This window comes from Sugiyamaella lignohabitans, chromosome A (assembly GCF_001640025.1).
Source record: "Sugiyamaella lignohabitans strain CBS 10342 chromosome A, complete sequence".
NCBI classification, from domain to species: domain Eukaryota; kingdom Fungi; phylum Ascomycota; class Dipodascomycetes; order Dipodascales; family Trichomonascaceae; genus Sugiyamaella; species Sugiyamaella lignohabitans.
The window spans coordinates 2,944,622-2,966,753 of NC_031672.1; the positions used below are offsets into that span (position 1 = coordinate 2,944,622).

The window sequence follows — 22,132 nt, forward strand, 5'->3', positions numbered from 1 at the left end:
GCCACGGGGTCTGGGGCAGAGCCCAGCCGCCGGAAGCAGGCCGGGTAGAGAAGTGTAATTATAAATTGATCTATGATTTTATACCAGGGTTGCACCCTTGAAGATTTTCTGGTCAAGACGCAGACTGCCTCTTAGAGTTTGGAAGATTCCGTGGCTTTTGGGAGTGCCTTTTTTCTCCCCGAGGTTGGGGGTGGTGGTGGAGTCGGAGGTTGTTTCGTCTTGGTTGTTGCCGTGTCTGGCTCCGTCTCTCTCGGGGATACCTTGGCCCTCTCGGTTAGGAATTCGGAGTCTTACTGGTACAAGAATATCTTGTTCTTCTTCTTCCTTCTTTTGACCGGCTCGGCGACTCTCGGGGGGTCCAAAGTAACTGTCTCTGACACCGCCAAGGTCGACTACCAGCTTTTGGAACACCACACCAGGCTCAACAGCCCACACCTTGATCTTATGAGCACCAGGTGAGATCAGGTGCGATGAAGAGGGTGTCCAGTAGTTGTTAGAGACAGCCTCTTCCCAGCCTTCAGGGAGTTGTCCGTACTCCGAACTGGGAACAACTTGAACGATCTTGGGTGTCTCGTCGTCAACGGCAATGGCATATTTGAGTGGTCTACCTTCACCGTTGAAGTTCAATGAAGGTGCTGTGTAAACAGTGATATTGGCCAAAGTGGTTGGGGAGAAAGTGTAGATATCGTACTCGAGGTATGGAGACGAAGGGGCGTGCTGAAGACCGGCCAGAACAGGGTATAAAGTGACACCGGATAAGGTGTGACCGAAGTTAGGAATAGTGACGTAATGAGCTTCATCAGACGATGTGTTCTTCGAGTAGTGTTCAGCTTCAATACTGACATGTCTATCAGACTCGATAAAGCCGTCCTTGTAATCGGTGGGGATCTTAGTGTTGTTAAGAGGAACGTACAGACCCATGTGACCCTCGTGAGTACCGCCAAAACTACGAGGAGTCTTGTCGGAAGGAACAAAGCTGAAAGCAACCTTGACTTGCGATGAACCAGCAGGAGCACGGGTCCAGTCAACGTGAATATGAGCTCTGGAATCGGCCGAATCAGTACCACAAACAGTTCCTGACGAAGGAGTGATGGTGACATAGTCGACTTCAGACTTGAGCTCCCATTTAGAACACTTTCTCTCTCTGGAGAAGATATCGACATATCGAGTTGAAGGTCCATATGGGTCCATAGGGAGAGTAGTCAAAGCCTTTCCACCGAGTTCGTGGTATCTATCATCTCCTGGAACAGTGGCATAGCTTCCTTCAATACCAATACCAACGGTACCGGCCAAAGCGTCCATTTGATCTTGAACAAGACGAACTGGAGGAAGAGCATCACGCATGGGTTGTTGCCAATAGTTGTAACCCAAGTGAGTTTGATCCATCATGTGGTTCCACTTGCCATCTAACAAATCATGGTAGTCATCAGTGAGTTGCTTGTCAGCCTTCAGGAGATCAAACACAGAGAATGCCATTCTATTCGAGCTAGAACGCTTCTGCTCAACATAGAGGTAATTCTTGGCAGCATTGATATAAATCTGGTAGACAACGTGACCGGCCTTGATGGGGTGGAGAATCATTTGGAAGAAAGCAGCTCTCTTGGATTCAGGAAGACGAGCATTGACCTTTTCAGCTCTCTCCTCGAGTTTAGCCCATTTAGCCAATGCAATTTCAGCTTCGTTATAATTGAGAATACTGAAAGTATCAACATCAACCAACTCGAACTTTCTCCAAGCAGCGTATTTACTGAAAGTATCTGCAAGATAAGCAATCTCTTCGGACTCGGTCTTACCGAATTCTCGTTCAGCCCACAAAAGAGTCCACTCATCAATGTTGTCATAACTCCATCTGTTGATATCATAAGCCAAATCAAAGTAGTAATTGATGGGAAGCTCAAGAGGTTTCAAGTCACCGACGTTCAAAATCCATACTTTATCAGCTTGACGTTGGTAAGCCAAGTGCAATTGTTCGTAAGTTCTTTGAAGAGAAACAGTGTTGAGCCATTTATAATCACGAGGATCACCAACATAATCAAAGTGGTAGTACAAACCAGCACCACCTTCTCTCTCAAGTTCATGAGGAAGAGGCAGTCTACGAATGTTACCCCAGTTGTCGTCACTCCAAAGAAGAGTCACATCGTCTGGAACAGGCATACCACCTTCGTAGTATCCCATGACCTCCTTGTAAATACACCACATTTGAGGAATCTCATTCAGCGACTTTTCAGGATTAGCATCCTTAAGAATCTCTCTTTGAGCCTTGACTGCGCTCTGAACAACCTTAATAGCGTCTTCTCTATCGAGATCCATTTCAAAGTCATCAAAACCACGCATTCTACACATGTTAGTTTCCAAATCACCTGGATATTCGGAATATAACTGGACTTACCCCAAATTATAGATTCCCTCGTAGGGCTTAGCACGCTCAACTCCGTACTTGAAGAAGGGTCGAATGCCCTCTTCATTGATATTCCATTGCCAGATACCCTCGCCAAATCTGGGCCACTCGTCCTTGGCTCGGAGAAGAGGCTCAGTATGACTGGTACCCATGACAATACCGAAAGCATCGGCCAAAGGCTGATTCTCATAATCATCAACATTGAACATACTTCCCCACATGGTAGGCCACATGTAATTACCACGAGAACGGAGAATCAGTTCAAAAACAAGCGAATAGAAATGTCTGTTGAAACCAGCGCCATACTTTCCATGTTCAAAGTTCTCCTCGACCCAATTGGTCAAACAAGGAGCCTCGTCATTAAGGAACAAACCACGGTATTTGATAGAAGGGGAACCCTGGTTCTTAACTGTGTTCAATGCAAAGATGTCGCTATGGCTCTGTGGAGGAACGTCTCCCCAGTAATAGAATGGAGATACTCCAATTTGTTCAGAAATATCGTACAAACCAAACGTAGTACCACGTTTATCACTTCCAGCAATGACCAAAGCTTTAGGAACATTGGGAAGAGGAGAATCCACCAAAACTGAAACATAAGCCTCCCATTTGCCTTGGACTTGAGAGACATCGATCTTACCAGACGAGATCAATTGATCTATGATCTTGGACTTGCCAATTGTACCAGCAATAATGACAGTATTAGCAGAAGCACCGGAAGTTTCGAACCCATGAGCCTCAATTACAGCAGGTTCTTCAGAAACTTTATATTCCTGATCACTGACAGGAACTGCGTATTCATATTTACCAGTCTTTTCGTTAGCATTTTGAATCTGGACCGTTAAATTAGTACCAGTAACTTTCCCGAAATCACCCGCCAAATCAACAGCAGTTCTTAATACACCCCAGAACTCGCTTCCATCCAAAAGAATCTCTCCCTTGAACCCAGCACCTGCTAATCGCAGAGAACCAGTCTGAGATTCAAACCCGACGGTCTGATTTCCACCCAAAGCCGAAACACCAGCAATAGGCAGAGCCGCCAATAAAAGGCGTTTCAAGCTGAACTTCATGTCTGATCTCCAGTGCCTGACTGATTGACTGACTGGGTGAAGTTCAACAATTGAAGAAAGAAATTAAACTGCCTGACAAACTAGCATTCTCAGAAATAATAGCTGACAATATTGTATATAAATACGATATTAGGACTGTTAGCCCATCTGCCTGCTCGGAGACGTGCCCCACCATGCTCCACAATACCCCTCCTCCCCCTGGCAAGACTGGATGTAGTCAAAAGTGGGAGCCTCGCATATGCCATGTGGGGGTCCTATCTCGCTGTCGATCATTTTACCCGATGCACGCACGTCGAGAATTACCAGAATATATTTCGCCATAAAAATTTATATCACCACGAAAACGACCGTGTGGGGGAGTGTGGGATGACAAGCACGCCTGTCACTATTAACCGAAACATGCCTGACATTTCTTTTTTTTTTTTTCCTCTGGGTAGTTCAAGGGACTTCAGATAAGATAGAGATGGGGGTAGTGCCCTGGTGCCTCCGGCGGCTGGGGCTCCGCCCCAGGTAGCTCCTGCTTCGCAGGAGATTTCCCGGCATTGTCGAAGCCCGACTCGAGCGCAGCGAGAGGAGCCGGGGGGTCTGGGGCGCAGCCCCAGCCGCCGGAGGCAGGAGGAGACCCGTGGTTGTGGTGCGAGAGGGGGTTTATTGTACAGTCTAGTTAGGGATGCCGTGGTCAATGAAGCCGGGGATGTCCTTTTTGACGGTTTCCCAAAGGGGGAAATGCGAGGGGATGTTGTCGAAGTGCAATTTGGGGTAGTGGGTCTCAATGGTCTTGAGGAGTTCGTTGTAGAGGATTTTGTATCCTTGGGAGCTGAAATGAATGCCGTCGACGAAAAGCTCATCGCAATTGGCACCGCCTTTCTCGCCAGGGTGAATATCTCCTTCTTTATACCCGAGGGTGCTGGCGAATGCATGCCAGAGATCTACAAATGGCACCTCGAGCTCCTGACTCACTTTCTTGGCGGCCTCGGAGTACTGTAAATTTCTCGTCGAACTTCTACTTGGATCCGTTCCGCCGTGAAGTGTTGGTCCAATGATAATTGGTTTGGTTCCAATTGATTTGATTTGTCCAGTAATATATCTTAGATTCTCTTGATAGTCGTCAATTGACACTAACGCATCAGCATTAGTACAGGCATCATTGGTGCCGAAGAATACCGTCATGAGCTCGATTTTGCTGTTAACAGCTTCATTTTTCAGGATATGCGAGATGAAATGTTTAGTAACACGGGTGTTGTAACCGCCAAAACCACGAACTATCACGTCCAGTTTACAGCTGTAATCTGAATCAATACCGTTAGAAATATACATGATTATGCGGGACGGACAATCAGCTCGTCGAACCCAAACACTTACCATCAGCTAAAGCAGGAGCAAGATTAAACCCAATTTCCTGGTTAAAACTGCGTCTTGTAATTGAGTCTCCAAAGAGAACAAACTTGTTTAATTGGAAATCAATTGTCGCCATTTCGTTATCTAACGGCCCAGTGAGGATGTTGTTGACAAGATTGCAGATAATCGTGATTCACAGATCCTGGATCATGATATATATGCGTTTGGCGGATATGCATGCAAGTTCGGGAATCTGTGGGGGTCCTGCGGTCCTGCGGTTCTGGGGGTTCTGGGGGTGCAGATGGCGCCGCAGAGAGTTGGTAAGCATATGCAGGATAGGAGTGAGTGACCCCCAAACCTTTTAGACCACTGTATACTCCAGTTGAATTGTCTCACTAACTGACTTGCAATCTGCCTATGTGCCCATAAAACTGGAATATATATAAACGGACATAAACCATTGGTTTGTTTTTTGGATAGATCTGGATTCAGCATTTGGTAGACTGACTAACAATCAATTAATCAAACTAACTAATAAGTTGAGGAATTAAGGAACCAGCTCAGAACCCAGAACTCAGAATACAGAACGATACAATGACTGTCAATGAAACCGTGAAATTGAGCTCTGGATATGAAATGCCAGTTATTGGCTTTGGCACCGGAGGTCTTAAAGGACCCGAGGGTCAAGAACAAATTCTCAAGGCAATTGAGACAGGATATCGCAGTTTCGACACTGCTGAAGCCTATAGAAACGAGGAAGATGTTGGCATTGCCATTAAGAAGAGCAATGTCCCCAGAAAAGATATATTTATTATTTCCAAGATGTGGCCCACTTCAATGAAACCCGAATCAGTGCGAAAAGTCGTCAACAGCAGTCTTGAGAAACTCGGGGTTGACTACATTGATCTGTACCTAATTCACTGGCCCATCAGTTTCACAGACGGACCCGAACAAGGCAAAGTGATTCTCGACGACCCCCAAGTGCCAACTATCGATACCTGGCGAGAACTCGAGAAGTTTGTCGAACAGGGCAAACTACGATCTATCGGTGTATCCAACTTCACCATTCCCAAACTGACCAAACTGCTTAAAGAGGCTAAAATCAAGCCCGCCGTCAACCAAGTCGAAGGCCATCCCAACTTCCAGCAACCCGAGCTGTTGAAATACTGTCAAACCCAAGACATTTCCCTCATGTGCTATACCCCCCTCGGCAGAAACAATCACGGCGCACCCCGTCTCACCGAGCACCCTGTGATCCAAGAACTGTCCAAGAGTCTCAACATCGAGCCCGCTACACTCCTCATCAACTGGGCCGTTCAAAGAGGAACTGTCGTCATCCCCAAAACGTCCAACCCAGCCCGACTCCAAGCCAACCTCCAACGAGTCACTCTCCCCGACTCAGCCATGGAAGAAATCAACCGCCTCGAGACCGGCAAACGGAACATCAACCCACTCTACTGGGGAGTCGACGTGTTCCAAGACTAAATAACAAATAGATCCTGTGCGGTGGCCAGAGGGTGCCTCCGGCGGCTGGGGCTCCGCCCCAGACCCTGGTTGCTCCTGCTTCGCAGGAGATGGCCGAGACCGTCGCGAAACCGACTCGAGCGAAGCGAGAGGAGCCACGGGGTCTGGGGCAGAGCCCCAGCCGCCGGAGGCAGACGGCCCCCCAACCGGAGATAGCTGGTTCCCCAATGCGGATGGAGGGGCCGTGATGCAGGGGACCCCACGGCACGGACGAAAAAGAAATGCGCGGGGGGTCGATTTGTGGGCGATCGGCGGGCTCGAGGGCGGGGTGCGATACGAAACCGAGTAGTTTGGGATGACGGACGGACTTGAGACAGAATGCGTGGGGATTCACACGTATTGGGTCTAGCTCGTTTGGTTTAATGCTCATGGATGACGGTGGAGTGCGCTGCGGTGTCTGCGTGATATCGCAATCAGGCATGCCACCAGTCTTAGCTGTTACTGTTCTCGGAATGGTCGCAGTTGCTAGCGGCTGGATTAAGTAGCAAAAGACCAGACCAGACCAGGGCGGAGTTAGCAGTCTGTAGCTAAGGCCAGAGCCAGAGCCAGAGCGATTTGTCTATTATTAGTGGAGAATCGGTTTCCTAATGGGCAAAATCAAATCATATCAAATCATCAGATGGTTGAAGATCACCCGAGATCTTCACGTCCCGTTGAGCTAACCCCTCTTTTCAAATGCTTAACTTGCCTGAATTGCGGGGAATTTAACCGGACTCCTGCTTACTTTGCCCTTAAACTTTCAAAAACAATCGCCTGCGAAGTTGCTCATCAGCAGCAGCTGCTGCTGTACCATCATGCCACCGTCTGCATGATAAGCTTTGCTGCGATCCCCCGCTCGCAGACAGATCCATCCAACCGGAACACATCCTACCCCTCCTCTCGCTCGATCTTCTGTTAGAAACGGAGCCCACCACCAGCCGAAACGTAAACTGGGACAAAAAAAAAGGACACAAGCAGCAAAAAATACTCCGATACTGGGAATCGAACCCAGAACTGCTCGGTGAAAGCGAACCGTGCTAGCCGTTACACTATATCGGAATTTCTGGAAAAACAGCTCCCCAACCCCACTAGACAAGCAACTTCACTGAGGGAGCGAGGCCTGCCTATGGCGGCTGGGGCTCTGTCCCAGACCCCTTTGCTTCTCTCGCTGGGCTCGAGTGCGTGTCGACGGTCCCAACAACTTCCTGCAAAGCAGGAGCACCGGGGTCTAGGGCGCAGCCCCAACCGCCGGAGGCATCAGACCCCCCCAGAGCAGTTTTAGGATACAAAATATCATATATTGCTACAAACTAATATAAAAAACACTAAGCGCGTCCGTTGTGGGCTTGCTCGACCTCCTCGATGATGTGGGCGTCAGTGAGGACGTCTTCGCCGAAGACACGGTTGACCTCCTCCAAGGACAGTCTCTTGGTCTCGGGGAAGAACAAGTAGATGACAATGAAGTTGACCAGGTTCAAACAACAGTACAAGATGTAGTACTTCCAGGAAATGGCTCCCATGGCAATGGGGGACACGAATCCGTTGAAGAGAAGGACTCCGGTCAAGAAAAAGGTGTGGATTACGTAACCCTTAGCACGCAAGTGGAAGGGAACGACTTCGGTCATGTAGGTGGTGGGGATGGCCAAGTATGCCATGACGAAGAAGAGGTAGAAGATGAAAATCATGGCAATGACACCCTTGGAAAGACTCTGGTTCTTGAAGTCCTCTTGAGCGTTACGGGCAGACAGAATGGTGAAGATGGTGTAGTTGATCATGTTGAAGAAAGATCCGATCAAGAACATACGTCTTCTGCCCACCTTCTCAATAGTGGTAAGAGAAACAAGACCGATGACGAAGTTAAAGACAGACAAACATCCGTTGAAAATAAGTTGTTGGTGAGAAGAAGTGATTCCGGCGTTGTCCAAGACAATGTGCAAGAAGTATGAAAGAACGGCGTTACCAGAAAGTTGGGTAAGAACTGGCAAGTACACAATAATGAACAATCTGTGGAGATTGGCCTTGGTCCGGAAGAAATCAAACCATTGAATGCCCTCTCTTTGCTTATCCATCTCAATGGCATAGGTGATTTCAGCAAGCTCGTACTCTACAAGTTGACCACCCTTGGCCTCATCACCACCAGCGTGGTACTTAAGAAGGAACTCACGAGCCTTGGCAATGTTACCACGAGAAACGTGCCATCTGGGAGACTCGGGGATCCAGTAAAGAGCAGAAAGTTGAAGAAGAGGGAACAACATTTGAATGATCAAAGGAGTTCTCCACATCCAACTGGATCCGTTACTCCAGTTAGAGGTACCGTAAGTAGTCCAAGAGGCAATGATACCACCAAGACCGTAAAGAGCTTGAGAACAAGCAGTAACGTAGGGACGGTGAGTAGGATAAGTGACCTCAGCAATCAACAAAGGAGAAGCAGTGGTGGAAAGCAACACACCGAATCCGAGAATGAATCTACCCACAGTGTACATGGCAAAGTTTTGAGAAGCAGTTTGAATGATGACACCAATGATGACAACAGAAGCACCAATAAGCAAGGTTCTAACTCTGCCCAATCTGTCACAGAAGAAAGAAGTGAAAGGAAGAGCAAGCAAATTACCGTAAAGCATACCGTTGGAGGTAGCACCCAACTTGGCACCAGCAGGACTGCCAAAGTAGGTTTCCCACTCAGGCATGGATTGAAGACCGTTCAAAAGAGAGTTATCATAACCGTTGTAAATACCAGACAAGAATGTGAAAAACAAAATTAAATTGAGATGCAACAAATGGGGGGTCTTGTACCAAGGACGGCCCCAGTCGGGGAGAATGTCATAGACGGACTCGTGTTGAGCCTTGAGGTCAACACCTTCCTCTTCGTGGTGGTCAACAGTAATCTTCTCTTCAGCGCTAGTCATTGTGATCCTATTTTGATCCTATTATGATCCTATTGTGGTCCAACTGGATATAGGTTGTTGTCGAAAAAAGTCGAAACAGTTGAAGATGAGAATAAAGAAAAGAGAATAAAAAAAAATCCGGGGATGGATTATCAGACATACTTATATATAAATCAAAACTGGAGGTAGGTTGATCTGGTCAAGCTTAAACGTTTGATGCGCGTCAAGGAGGGGTTAACGCATAACGCTAGTACCGGATAAAATGGATTTAGGTCAATCAAGGTTGTCAAGGTCAAGCAAAATGCGGGGGAGTTTGCATGGCATCACGATAATGTAGTCAGGAATCGATTGTATAGTGGGGTAGTCATTTAACCGGGGTCATATATTTACATTTCTAATTATGCATCGTATGATGGTCTAGATATTGTACGAAGTGGGATGTAAAAGGGGGTTCATGTCAGTCATGAGGGGGGACTAGTGAAGGTGGGGCAGGGGGGAGGGGAAAATCACTCCTAAAAAAGTAATGTGTGGTTTAAAAAAAGAAATGTCTGCATGCAGGTATAATTTATTTTCGACGGCAAATGTATGATGTGAAGCTCAAAAAACATACTAGGCACCAATTTTGGCTTAGCAGATGCCCCCCACCAATTTTTATGAGGTACCAGGGAAAAATCCACCCCACAGTTTTTGAAAAGTACCATGCGAGGCTATTATTGAGTAAAGATATTGTTGAAGAGCTTCGTTTAGATCAGTTGGAAAAGGGGGGTATAAGAGGGTTTCAAAGGCATGAAACGGTCAGGGAGGTATGGTATCAGGCGGTCTGTCTTGGTTTAATTCGATTGGAAAAGATCAGAGGCCACAAACTATAGCAGAGGTGCGGATGCAGAGCACGTCTGAGACAGTCGAAGTTAGCGGTCGCGATGTCTGTGGGGGCCATCTGCAGTAATATCCGCATGGTAGTTAGATCCGACAGGAACGGAGTAGAGCCAGGGGACGACAGCCAGAGATGAAAGTAAGTAAGTAAAGGAGTGTAGGGAGTATGGAAAAGGAGCTAAGAGGTCTAAAGTGAGCAAAAAGAGTGCAAAGAAGGTGTAAAGTGAGTAAGCAAGAGCTGTTTAGAGAGTATGTAAAGAGTACGTAAGAAGTATGTACAGTGGGTGGAGTAAGACGAGGATGAAAAAATTGGTTGTGCAAAGTGGGTGAGTAAAGTGATCCAAATGGTCAAGTACCTCGCAGCCATGTCTCAGCGGCATTAAAACAATGACGCTAGAACTGAGATCGATAACAGCCAGATTCACAGGTGCCTTCGCTCACACACAGATCACATGCTTGAATCTCACTGTCGACTCGACTCTCGACTCGAATATCACTCATCTCACGTATCTCACTCAATCTCACACGAATCTCGCTCTGCACCTCACTTTATAACTCCTGCTCAGATCACAGTGCATGTATTGTAAATCGTACCAATTGTTTTTTTTTTGTGTGTTCATTCATTACAAGAACCGACGGTTGGTCTATCGTGGACTATCCATCTCACGAGGATCACGAAGATTGACTCTAGAAAGAGATCATTTCGGAGATCCATGCATCCAGATTACTGCTGTTAGGTCACTCCCCCCACCTTTGATAAGCAAGCCACGGATTCAACTGCTAGCACACTAACTAACGCACTAACCAGCCACTTGGCTATGATGAACTAGAACAAAAAACTTTCTGGTACCAATCCTGCGATGTATGGAGTCCGGATATTGGTGCCGACTGTTGACTGACCTAATCCTAGCTAGTCCCCCACTCAATCTTGATTAGGATGAGATGCCAGTTGAGATCATGCATACATTCACACTCTGATTGTCATTGTAATGCATGCCACTCGTTTATGAACCAGATCAAATCAACTTGAAAATAACCGGATCTATAGCATGCCCATGATATATCAGCATTTTAGCGTGGATAAACCCTTGATATGGGGAAAGTTAGTGGAGATAACAGCTGGCAGATGCCCTTCGTCCGAGCTCCGGTAGAATAGCCAACCTCGATGGAGAAATAGGCAAGATAAGTAGGAGGGGCATAAACGGCTGGAATGCAGGACAGTAGCGGGGTATTCAGTCGTCTGGGATCCATCTGGTACCCAATCCAACAGTCCAAAAAATGCCACAAAAGTGCCACAAAACAGTAATCTAGCAATTGTCCGGAGATAATCCAGCAAAAAAAAAAAGCCAGTCAATTCCTTGTGTGTTCACTGCTTTTTTAATATAATTATGTAATCCAAAGACCACAGTCAATCGACCGGCGATGGGGCCAAGAACCGCTAGAACCTAGGCCCCGTATCAGTCGTCCAGAACATGTCTTCTCTCACAGAACCGGGAGAACTGGCAAATCTTGGCATTGGAATTAGCAATGCAGATACCCTGTAGAGACACAGATCCTCAACGTTCCAGCGAGCGACCGACTGTCATTCTCTGGATAATACCACCGTTCTCTCATTGAATTGAATGGATTAACCATATAACCAGGGGGAGGGGGGCTGGTGCGGGTCCATTACCCCTCGTCAGACGATAACGCGACAGCGACCCCGCCTGGGTTCGCAACAACCCAGCATACGATCCAACACCCCATCTCGGCGGCACCTCCATTGGGGGCCTGGCGCAGGCACGCCCCTCAGTCCCCCACCTGGGGGTGCCTCGCGGGATGAGGTGAGGCATCAGGTGGGATGAGACAGAGTGGGACGAGACAAAGGCGGGTAGGGGGCTTGGCTGCCTCCGGCAGCTGGGGCTACGCCCCAGACCCCATGGCTCCTGCTTCGCAGGAGATGGCGGGGACCGTATACGAACCGACTCGAGCGCAGCGAGAGGAGCAGCGGGGTCTGGGGCGGAGCCCCAGCCGCCGGAGGCAGAGCGCCCCTCGTATCATCAGCCGAGGCGCGGTGTCTGCAGGGGTCCAGACGCTTGACACATGCGATTCGGTAGGGGGAGGAAGCGGCGTCCGCGAGGCCTGGTGTGGTGGTGCAGTGCTTGAGCCAGTGTGATCCAGAATAGGGCACGTATTTCTCCTTGTAGAATAAGGTGGGGTGCATGCGTACAGGTACGCGACGCACCACAAGAAGCTGCTGGGTGGTTTCAAAAAGCAATGTGACGATTTTTAGAGATCATGTACACCGTGCATGGAGATGAATCTAGTCTCTGGAAAAAGACCAGTGCTAGTGAAGAGGGGCAATTCTAAAAATTATAGCTAACGCTGATGGCTATATTACGGGAGATTTGACTAGCACCCCACGTTTTTTTCTATTGTTAATGAGCCATCGGGTTTAAACAAAAAACGTGGGAGGTCCGTGGGGATTTTCCGATTTCCCTTTAGGTTGTTGATGAGCCCGGAATATTTATCCTTTAAAGTTGACACCCCACGAATTTTATCTGTGAGGAGGCTATAGCTCTACCACCGAGTTTAATGGGTGTTGTGAAGTCGGAATAGTTTATGGATAAATTAAAATGTACAGGCGTAGAAGCGTAGAAGAGCACGATCTACTATCGTCCCGAGATGTATGATGTGTTTGAGTTTGATAAAATTAAAATAGCCGAGTACAGGGAGAACGAGCTAGCCGTAGTTTAGAGATAAGGTAATAGATAATTTAACGAGAATCCTGAGTGATGCGTGCCCCATGGCGAAGACGGAGGGATATGTATGCCCATCACGTCTATAGTGAAAATAATATCTGTTTATTATTTTATCTGCCGAGAGCTTGGATAATGTTGCGAGGGAGTTAGGGCACTTTGATTTAATTTGGATTTAAATTGTTTCGAGTTTATAATACCCTCGGAGGTCGATTTAACGAACCACCGCTTTCAATATTCGATCTATTACTTGGAAATATCCCTTGGAAACTAGTTCACCAGTAACTGATACCTCAAAAAGCCACGATGGAAAATAGATTTTAAAAGGTATCTGACAATAATATTCAAAGTAACGAGATGGAATTGTTAATATCCTGGGTTTTGTTGATATCCTAGAATAAAAAGAGGCTTTCAGGGAGAATAGATAGTAATGTCAATATTACTACAATAAAGAATTCTCAGCCTACGTGTTTATTAAATTGACATGAATAGAAGAAGTTGTAAAGGCATACAAAAATTTATTATACCAACAAAGTGTATTTTCGAGCTATATAATTATTATACCGACAGAGTATATTATAAGTTTATTAGCGAGACAAGCATAACGTTCAAACATTTTTATTCCCACATAATATGAAAATTCAATATCATGCTGAGGGCAAAATTCTGAGCAGTTGACTTCGTAAAATTAATTGGCGATATTTTATTCAATTCATAAAACAATTTCTAAATTTGAGATGGTGTGCAGTTCGACAAGATAATGCTGAATACCCTGCTGACTGTGAAAGCTGCTGGTCGCTTACCTCTACCTTTGAACGACTCGAGCGAAGCGAGAGGAGCTACCAGGGTCTGGGGCGGAGCCCCAGCCGCCGGAGGCAGAGCCCCCTGCCGTGACCTGAACCGCTGCCTTTGAATGTTGAATGAAAATGAATGACTTGGTTTTGAGTCTCCTATTAATTCATCCTCTTTATGTCCGATGCAATTGTACGTCCGGTTGTACCTCTGGTGGTGATGAGAATACAACTGGGCCCCTGATTTGAGTTGAAATTTTTTTTAAATTTCGTCAATGTGTCCTTCGGACCTTTTTTTTTTTGCATTAGAGAAGAGACCAGCTTGCTGAAAAAAATCTTTTTTTGTCTCCGGTACTATATCCATATTCAATGAAAGTCTGAAGCATTGGTAATGGGAGACGAGAACAGTCTCATGTCTTGCCCTACTAAGACACCCTCTAGTGGTGAGAAGATGAATTGCAAGAGTTCAAGCGCGAAGGTACTTATGTTCTGAGCGAAGATATTTTCCATATGGAGGAGAAAGAACAGTGGTATTAGTTGATCAGTCTGGTTTATTTCCATGTTAAATTTCAATTGGGCTGGCTTGCTTTGATTTAATCAAAAAAAAAAAATACGTGAGTAGTGGATTGGAGTAGCACTTGTATTTATTCTCAGCTAATACAATAAAATAACTCGTCAGTAATCAACTGAAGAGACATTATGCTAAGTTTGAGACCATTTTTCTATAACCTTGATGGAATGCTATTATTAATAGCCAATGTGGCATATCAAAGGTGTGTGATTATTCAATTTGCGTTGGTCAGGTCATCGGTAGTCACTGCTGTCACTGCTGACCCCAAACAAAATATATGGCGGATATTTCAATATCTCTATAATTAGCCTCTGTACTATAACAGACGTCAAAGAATGAAAGTATTATAGACAAGACGATTGAGAGCGTCTGCTCTGGCTAGTCGTAGGTTACAACTATTAAGAACTCCATATTTACGTTGATATGTCAATTCCACATATATTGGTTTTTCACATCCTTCGGCATAAAGTCAGTTCTCACTTTTCCGATCAAGCGCATTAATATACTAACCGACATCAACCAAATTTCAATTATTGAGATCAATAAACAACAGGCTACATCGTTGATCCTCCAAAACTCCTGTCAAGAAAAACAGTCTCGTCTCAAACTCTGTTCCCCACGTTCAACATCCTCTACAACGGATCAAAAAATAAAGATAACAGCCTAGGCTGTTTCTCAAACAAAATAAATTATATCCGTATAATCAATAAACTTTCTACAAGGAAAGAATCACCTGAGCCTGAATTCTCATAATGTTCATAATTTAGGACCATATATGGATGGCATGTCATCGGCATATCGTCCCAAGCAGCAGCTGCAGTCAGAGCTTAAATTAATTTTAATTAACCTGACATAGCCAAAACCCAAACAAAAAACAAAAAGATAGGCAAACCACAGCCATCAACAACACGCTCGGACTCCTACGGCGCTGGCTAAATAAGTGCCAAGAACACCAAGGTGAGACACTGCTGTCAGTCGGATCTAGACCGTTTAGCTCGGGTCATGTAGCCGCTGCCTTGCATGAGATGCATCTTGACAGGACCCCCTTTTTGAAACATATCCGACACTCATGACCCGACAGGCAAGTATAAGCAGATTTACCCGTGACCCATGCATTTTACAACGGTTATAGCAGCGGAACTCCCCGTTGTGCCTCCGGCGGCTGGGGCTCCTCTCGCTTCGCTCGAGTCGAGCGTGGGGGAGTCCAGTTGGTGGTCGTGGGGGGTCGGATTTACACGGGTCCCTGAAAAAAAGTATTGCCAAGACAACCCCAGCATGCCCCCTGTACCTGGGACCCCCACGCCCGACTCGAGCGAAGCGAGAGGAGCCACGGGGTCTGGGGCGGAGCCCCTCTTTCACATCCCCCCGAGGAGCTCCCGGCCCAGTAAGCCCAGAGCCAGCCGTGCGAAGGGGTCGGAGCCGAGCCAAGGTGCGCTCGGATGTGAGGGCCAATGGATTGTCCGGCATATTTTCGTGGTAGGGCCATAAACCGGTAATTACCGAACCGACGGGCAGCAGGGTCCCCGCATTTTGGGGGTAAGTGAGATCCATCGAGCATGGGCAGGGTGAACTTGGAAATATACTAACTACTGACAGGAGGAATATCGGCTTGGAATTAGCAGGAAGATTAATTGGCGGTTCATGGATCAGTGGCAGTTCGAACGCGAAAAAAGTTTCGTTTGAAATTTTTTATTCCCAGAGACCAGTCTGGACGAAAGTTATATTTATTATAACTGCTACAAAACCCCACACTTATTTTTCTTTTGACATGTCAACCGTAGAGAACAAATTTGTCACGTCGGGGCGGTCAACCAATCCCGCCATCACCACTATAAAAACAGAAGCAGGGTCTGATGAGGCTCCGGTGATTATAAGTGTAAGTTTCAGCAAATATTCTGGATTTCCAGATAGTGGTGTTAATTATCGGATAGCTGACAACAGACGGGAACTGAAGAAGCGTGACATATGGCATGTTATAAGCGTGTGATTCACAACCGCCGGTTATGCACATCGCCAGTCACCGCTTGCAACATGCACTCGGGTCATATAAAAGGTCATTGGTTAATGGTGTGAACTATTTTTTACTAACTGACATATTTCTAGCCACGAACTGGTAAACCAAAAAGACGCAAAGCCACACGAGCTTGTGTACATTGTCAGCGAACTCATTTGACATGCGATAATAACCGACCATGCGAGAGGTGCGTCGCCAGAGGTCTGGCAGATACTTGCCAGGATGGAACTCGCAAAAAGGCCAAATATTTACAGGATGTACCAGAAGCAGTGGCTACTTCTTCAGAATCCAAGAAGTTTGATCCTAGATATAAAAAGAAAAATGCCGATAGTCTACGGGGAGATTCGGTCAGCAGCAGTGATAGTATGATGACGACGTCGTCGACTATTTCCGAGTTTAATGTGGGTAGTACTGATAGTAGAGGGTTTGGTAGTAGTGGAGGTGCTGGAGGTGCAAGAAGTAGTAGTGTTGGAAGTGCTGATGGAAGAGGTGTTGGAGGTGGTGGTTTGTTTGGACATGGAAGACTGTCAACTGGTAGTACTAGTATGGGTAAATCGATGAGTAATAGCAGTATGGATGTTAGTGGATTACAGACTCCACGACATGCGAATTCAGTGTCTGGTGCGACGGGATCAGGTCATCAGGAACTGATGAGACCGCCTCCTCCGTCGTCGCGACCGTTGAACCTGTTTGCAACATCCACTTCACCGACTTCCAGTACAAATGCCAGTACACATACCAACCATAACAATACTACTCCGGGATTACAATTCACATCCCAACATTCTCAAAGAGGATTGTTTCCCGATTCTACGGTGTCTTCGTCACTGGCTCCACAGAGTCATAGTCAACAGCGACGAAGAACGTTTGAATCAACAGCAACCACTCAAGAATATAGTGTTCTGAGCAGTATTCTTCATGGAAATTCCAGCCACACCGCTACTAATATCGCGTTGTCAGATGTCCCGTCGACGTCGAGCCCGGCGTTCAGCGACGATTCGCAGCGAACAGACAACTCGACCTACTTTCATCCAAACTATCTGAACCAGTTCTCACTAGGAAACAGTCCGAGACATAACTTTTCTGAGATTCTCGCTTCGGTAGATATGACACAACAACAAGCTAATGATTGGCTGAATGATACTCCAAAACCACCACCCATATCGTTTACAATTGCCGATAGTATTGATAACATGATGGATCCAGAACTGAGACTGTTTGAAGAGCAGTTTTCTACTGTTGCACCAGGAGCAAATGGTGAGACACCAACTGCAACTGGTACCGGTGACACAACTACCGGCACACCCGCACCTCCAACCCCCGTAATTTCCGCTACGGACACCACCAGCTTATCACTGGCAGGTACTGGGTCTGAGAACCAACCACGATATACCACCAGCAGTCGAATGAACAATCGACTGGGCGGGTTCTCCAACACTGGCAGTTGGCAACCATTAAAAAAGCCCGCTGATATTTATCGTAACGTGCGACAGCCGTTTCCATACACCCCCGGATTTCATTCTCTGATCAAGTATTTGAAGTCACGGTTCGACAAACCGCAACTGATTCAAATGGCCAAATGCATGGCCAGATACCGACCGTCGTTTATTGCCTGTACGAACTCATTAGACGAAGACGATCTAGTGTTTATGGAGCAATGTTTTCAACGAACGCTGTTAGAATACGAAAAGTACATCTCTTTCTCAGGGACTCCTACCGCCGTCTGGCGACGAACTGGACAAATAGCAGCTGTCGGCAAAGAATTTTGTATTCTGACCGGATGGTCACGTCAACAACTGCTGGACCGCGACGGGTCTGGTACCGGCGGTATGTTCATCGTCGAGGTGATGCAAGACGAGTCGGTGCTCGAGTACTTCCAAATGTTCAGCGACATCGCGTTCGGCGACTCCCGCGGAGCCATGATGTCAGAATGCTCACTCCTCACACCCAACGGCAAAACCATCCGCACCACGTCCATGTGGACACTCAAAAGAGATGTGTTTGGCATTCCCATGATGATTATTGGGAACTTCCTGCCCATCTTATCATGACTGTATATTATAATAGACTGATGACCTTGGCACGGAGTCACTGCCTCCGGCGGCTGGGGCTCCGCCCCAGACCCCGCTGCTCCTCTCGCTTCGCTCGAGTCGGTGCGTCGGGCGGTGGACTGAGTTTCCCGCCAGGGGGATATGAACCACGAATCCAGATCTGTTGACCGCCCGGCGCAACGACTCGAGCGAAAGCGAGAGGAGCAGCGGGGTCTGGGGCGGAGCCCCAGCCGCCGGAGGCAGTGACTCCCCCCAAAAACTCCAAAAGAACCCAATTGAATTAAGAATTATAACAAAAAACAGAAAAAAGACCGGTTACTGAGCGAGAATGGTCTTGACAAAGTCTGTGTAGTTGACGTTGCCGTCTCGGGTGACGGAGACGCCTTTGAGCAGTTCGTCGACTTCCGAGTCGCTGAGCTTCTCGCCGAGCGAGGTGAGGATGTAACGGAGCTCGCCGACTCCGATAAATCCGGTCTGGTCCTTGTCAAACACTTGGAAACCGCGGATGTAATCCTCGGGCTCTCCGAGCGACTTGAATCCGTCGGGTCTGTTGACGATCTTGACAAATGTGTCGAAGTCGACTGCGTTTTTTGTTAGTATTCAAATCAGTTTCATACAACAGAACTGTTTTCCGGTGATAAAATACTTACAGTCACCAGACACGGTTCTCTCGAGACTGTCAATCTCGCTCAGAGTGGGGTTCTGACCGACCGCTCGGAGTAGGTCCCCAAGAGCCTCGGCCGGGATCCGGCCGTTGCCTTTCTTGTCAAAAAGTGCAAAAGCGTCCTTGTATGTTTTGGTATTCTGAGAAGCCTACAACAAAAACGTTAGTATTCGTCCATTCATTCCATTTTACGTTTCACACTCAGGTCTCACACCACCCTCTCTCACCAGCTCTTCTTTTCCCACTGAACCGCCATGAACTGGGTCCAACAGCCTTAAAAACGCCAGAATCCGCTTTCCACGACCCCAGCCCGACTTTCACCCAGCCCCGGCACACTTCCGACCTAAACTGTCGCACTTACAGCCATTTTTGTCTGTTTGTTTACAAATGTGATCTGAATGTAACCGAACAAAACACGACGCTGAAATTAAAGCCACTCGTCTGTGTTTTCAATTTCCCTTTCCAGCATAGATTCGCGAGCCTCATATACCGGGGTCACGTGATACCCTTAGGGGGGGGGTCTGCCTCCGGCGGCTGGGGCTCCGCCCCAGACCCTGGTTGCTCCTGCTTCGCAGGAGACGGCTGGGACCAAGGGGGAAACGACTCGAGCGGAGCGAGAGGAGCAGTGGGGTCTGGGGCGGAGTCCCAGCCGCCGGAGGCAGACCCTGCATCGCAGCAGCCGGTTCAGGACCGGGTGGACAAGCTTCTGTGAGGTAGGAGAGTTGGTTAAGAGTGAGTTTTCACGTTTCTGGGGTGTTTTAGAGGTTTTTGAGAGGGGTGAAATGGGGGTCGGATAGAGCGTTGGAGATGCGCGGCTGGGTGGACTGCGTCGGTGGTGGACCTCGACACGAGAATATTTCAGCAGAGGGTCAGAGTAAATAGATAGACAGTGGAATTGAACGCGGTGTGACGAGACTGAGCGAGTGACCATGGAGTTCGACGAAGTTTTGTTGAACCAGCCCGTGGTTTTTGACAATGTAGGTACCAGATCCAGGAGACGAGGTGGTTTTAGAGGAGAGAATTTCCAGTTCAAGTGCCGAGATCGGTTTCTAACACATATCAGGGCTCAGGGACGATAAAAGCAGGCATTGCTGGCGAGGAGCAGCCAAAGACGTTTTTCCCTTCTTTGTAAGTAAATCTACCGATTCGGAGTCTATGCCCGTGAATTATAGATCCTTGGCCAGTTCCCCAAACAGTCCTGTCCCGATAATGGCTCGCGAAGCGAGCACAACGGGGTCTGGGGCAGCGCCCCAGCCGCCGGAGGCAGACCCTCCCACCCCAGAAACTAACAGCCAGTGTTGGACGACCCAAGCATACGAGAATCATGGCCGGAGCTCTTGAAGGAGATGAGTTTATTGGCAGTTCATGCCAGAATTATCGTGGGTTGTTGAAGATTCATTATCCGCTGGAACACGGAGTCGTCACCGACTGGGACGATATGGAGAGGATATGGCAGTATGTGTACACAGACGAGCTGAAGATTTTAAGTGAAGAGCATCCGATTCTGCTGACCGAGGCGCCATTGAACCCGCGGTCTAATCGAGATCAAGCTGCACAGGTTTTTTTCGAGACTTTTAATGTTCCAGCACTGTATTTATCGATCCAGGCAGTACTGGCTCTGTATGCGTCTGGCAAAACTACCGGGTTAGTTCTTGATTCGGGCGATGGAGTAACTCATTCCGTGCCTGTATATGGTGGATTCTCGATTCCAACTGCCATTCAACGAATCGATATTGCCGGAAGAGATGTCACTGAGTACCTACAACTGCTACTACGCAAGTCCGGGTCGGTATTATACACCTCGGCAGAAAAGGAGATTGTGCGAAATATCAAGGAGAATCACTGCTATATTGCATTAGATCCTCGTCGAGAAGAGAAAGAATGGTCTGCTCTGGATAGTCATGTTTTAAGTGCAGGATCTGGATTAGGAGCTACAGGATCTGTTCCTGGCGAAATATATCGATTGCCCGATGGCAAAGAAATTAAACTCGGAGCCGAACGTTTTCGAGCTGCTGAGCTGTTATTCTCACCACATATTATTGGGTCGGAGTATAACGGTGTGCACCAGATCATCACCGACTCTATCAACCGAACCGACCTAGATCTGCGAAGCGGGCTGTACGAAAGCATTGTCCTCAGCGGCGGCTCGACCCTGACAAAAGGGTTTGGCAACCGTCTGCTTGCCGAGCTCAAACACATGGCATCCAAAAACACCAAAATCAAAATCTATGCCCCGCCCGAACGCAAATACAGCACCTGGATCGGCGGGTCCATCCTGGCCAGTCTCAGCACCTTCAAGAAAATGTGGGTCACGGCCGACGAGTGGCAGGAAAACCCCGACATCATCCACACAAAGTGTATGTAGATATACTAGCATTATTTATTTTTTGACTACCACTGTCACTTGCCGGTACGGGTTCTGCCTCCGGCGGCTGGGGCTCTGCCCCAGACCCCGTGGCTCCTCTCGCTTCGCTCGAGTCGTTGCGTCGGGGGTCCCGTAGTTAGACTGAACTGAACTGAACTGAATTGAATTGAACTTGTTCGGCTGTTGCTGGTCAATACCAGGTACAAGCATTAACAATTGATCCAAGGGACCAATTGCAGTTCCCTGAGACTCATTCAATGTCTCCGGTTGTGTTTCCGTAATTTTGGCTCGATAAATAACAATAACATTCGGCGGAAATGTCGAAATCATGGGTAGTTGATTTCCCCTTTGACCAGCGTTAGGTCCAGCTTTTTCAGGGTCAATGCTCCCAACTGCAGCCCGCAGTCAGCAATTTTCAAGCCCAACCACCCCCTGGGGGCACCCCCCGCGTAACGAGCGTAGCGAGCTACGGGGTCTGGGGCAGAGCCCCAGCCGCCGGAGGCAGAGAGGCCCATCCCCGGTCCTCCCAACGGGCATGCATCCCCCGGTGCAGTCCCCAGTGCAGCCCGCCCGTTATCTTGCATATAGGGGGGCTGTTCGGCTGTGATGCGATGAGATTACCCCTGGCATTTCCATACCGAGTAAAGTACGACTCCGATCGAACTTTATCTGTTCGAAGCTAGATACAAATGGGGTATTTGGCTCGAAATCGTTAGAATTCGATCGATATTAGACTCCGGCAAATGCTTAAATGCTCATACAGAGCATTGGCTAGTGGCCATAGGGTGTTTGAGATGTGCTTGGGTGCTCCAGCGGGTACTGTAGCGGGTGCTTGCAGGGGGCTGCAGGCTGCAAGCTTGTCGGGCCCGTGATC

General features: G+C 47.7%; 7 protein-coding genes and 1 non-coding gene across 8 annotated transcripts; 3 read left to right on the top strand and 5 right to left on the bottom strand.

The window, feature by feature from the left end:
- Window positions 1-78: 78 nt before the first annotated feature.
- Window positions 79-2,343, bottom strand: AWJ20_923 (uncharacterized protein; the record flags this gene model as incomplete). The annotated part of the gene is made up of 1 exon (XM_018882895.1): window positions 79-2,343. One exon carries the CDS (start codon window positions 2,341-2,343, stop codon window positions 79-81), a length of 2,265 nt encoding a protein of 754 aa, XP_018735138.1.
- Window positions 2,344-2,385: 42 nt separating this feature from the next.
- AWJ20_924 (uncharacterized protein) lies at window positions 2,386-3,465 on the bottom strand (the record flags this gene model as incomplete). The annotated part of the gene is made up of 1 exon (XM_018882896.1): window positions 2,386-3,465. One exon carries the CDS (start codon window positions 3,463-3,465, stop codon window positions 2,386-2,388), a length of 1,080 nt encoding a protein of 359 aa, XP_018735139.1.
- A 660-nt stretch (window positions 3,466-4,125) lies between these two features.
- Window positions 4,126-4,830, bottom strand: IAH1 (Iah1p; the record flags this gene model as incomplete). The annotated part of the gene is made up of 1 exon (XM_018882897.1): window positions 4,126-4,830. One exon carries the CDS (start codon window positions 4,828-4,830, stop codon window positions 4,126-4,128), a length of 705 nt encoding a protein of 234 aa, XP_018735140.1.
- Window positions 4,831-5,397: 567 nt separating this feature from the next.
- YPR1 (trifunctional aldehyde reductase/carbonyl reductase (NADPH)/glucose 1-dehydrogenase (NADP(+)) YPR1) lies at window positions 5,398-6,288 on the top strand (the record flags this gene model as incomplete). The annotated part of the gene is made up of 1 exon (XM_018882898.1): window positions 5,398-6,288. The coding sequence occupies one exon, from the start codon at window positions 5,398-5,400 to the stop codon at window positions 6,286-6,288; it is 891 nt and encodes a 296-aa protein (XP_018735141.1).
- A 1,005-nt stretch (window positions 6,289-7,293) lies between these two features.
- On the bottom strand, window positions 7,294-7,365 carry AWJ20_927 (the record flags this gene model as incomplete). The annotated part of the gene is made up of 1 exon: window positions 7,294-7,365. It is a non-coding gene; the product is annotated as a tRNA-Glu (tRNA).
- Window positions 7,366-7,631: 266 nt separating this feature from the next.
- Window positions 7,632-9,212, bottom strand: GAL2 (galactose permease GAL2; the record flags this gene model as incomplete). Its single annotated transcript, XM_018882899.1, has 1 exon — window positions 7,632-9,212. The coding sequence occupies one exon, from the start codon at window positions 9,210-9,212 to the stop codon at window positions 7,632-7,634; it is 1,581 nt and encodes a 526-aa protein (XP_018735142.1).
- A 7,331-nt stretch (window positions 9,213-16,543) lies between these two features.
- ERT1 (Ert1p) lies at window positions 16,544-18,229 on the top strand (the record flags this gene model as incomplete). Its single annotated transcript, XM_018882900.1, has 1 exon — window positions 16,544-18,229. One exon carries the CDS (start codon window positions 16,544-16,546, stop codon window positions 18,227-18,229), a length of 1,686 nt encoding a protein of 561 aa, XP_018735143.1.
- Window positions 18,230-20,217: 1,988 nt separating this feature from the next.
- Window positions 20,218-21,258, top strand: ACT1 (actin; the record flags this gene model as incomplete). Its single annotated transcript, XM_018882902.1, has 1 exon — window positions 20,218-21,258. The coding sequence occupies one exon, from the start codon at window positions 20,218-20,220 to the stop codon at window positions 21,256-21,258; it is 1,041 nt and encodes a 346-aa protein (XP_018735144.1).
- Between the last annotated feature and the right edge of the window lie 874 nt (window positions 21,259-22,132).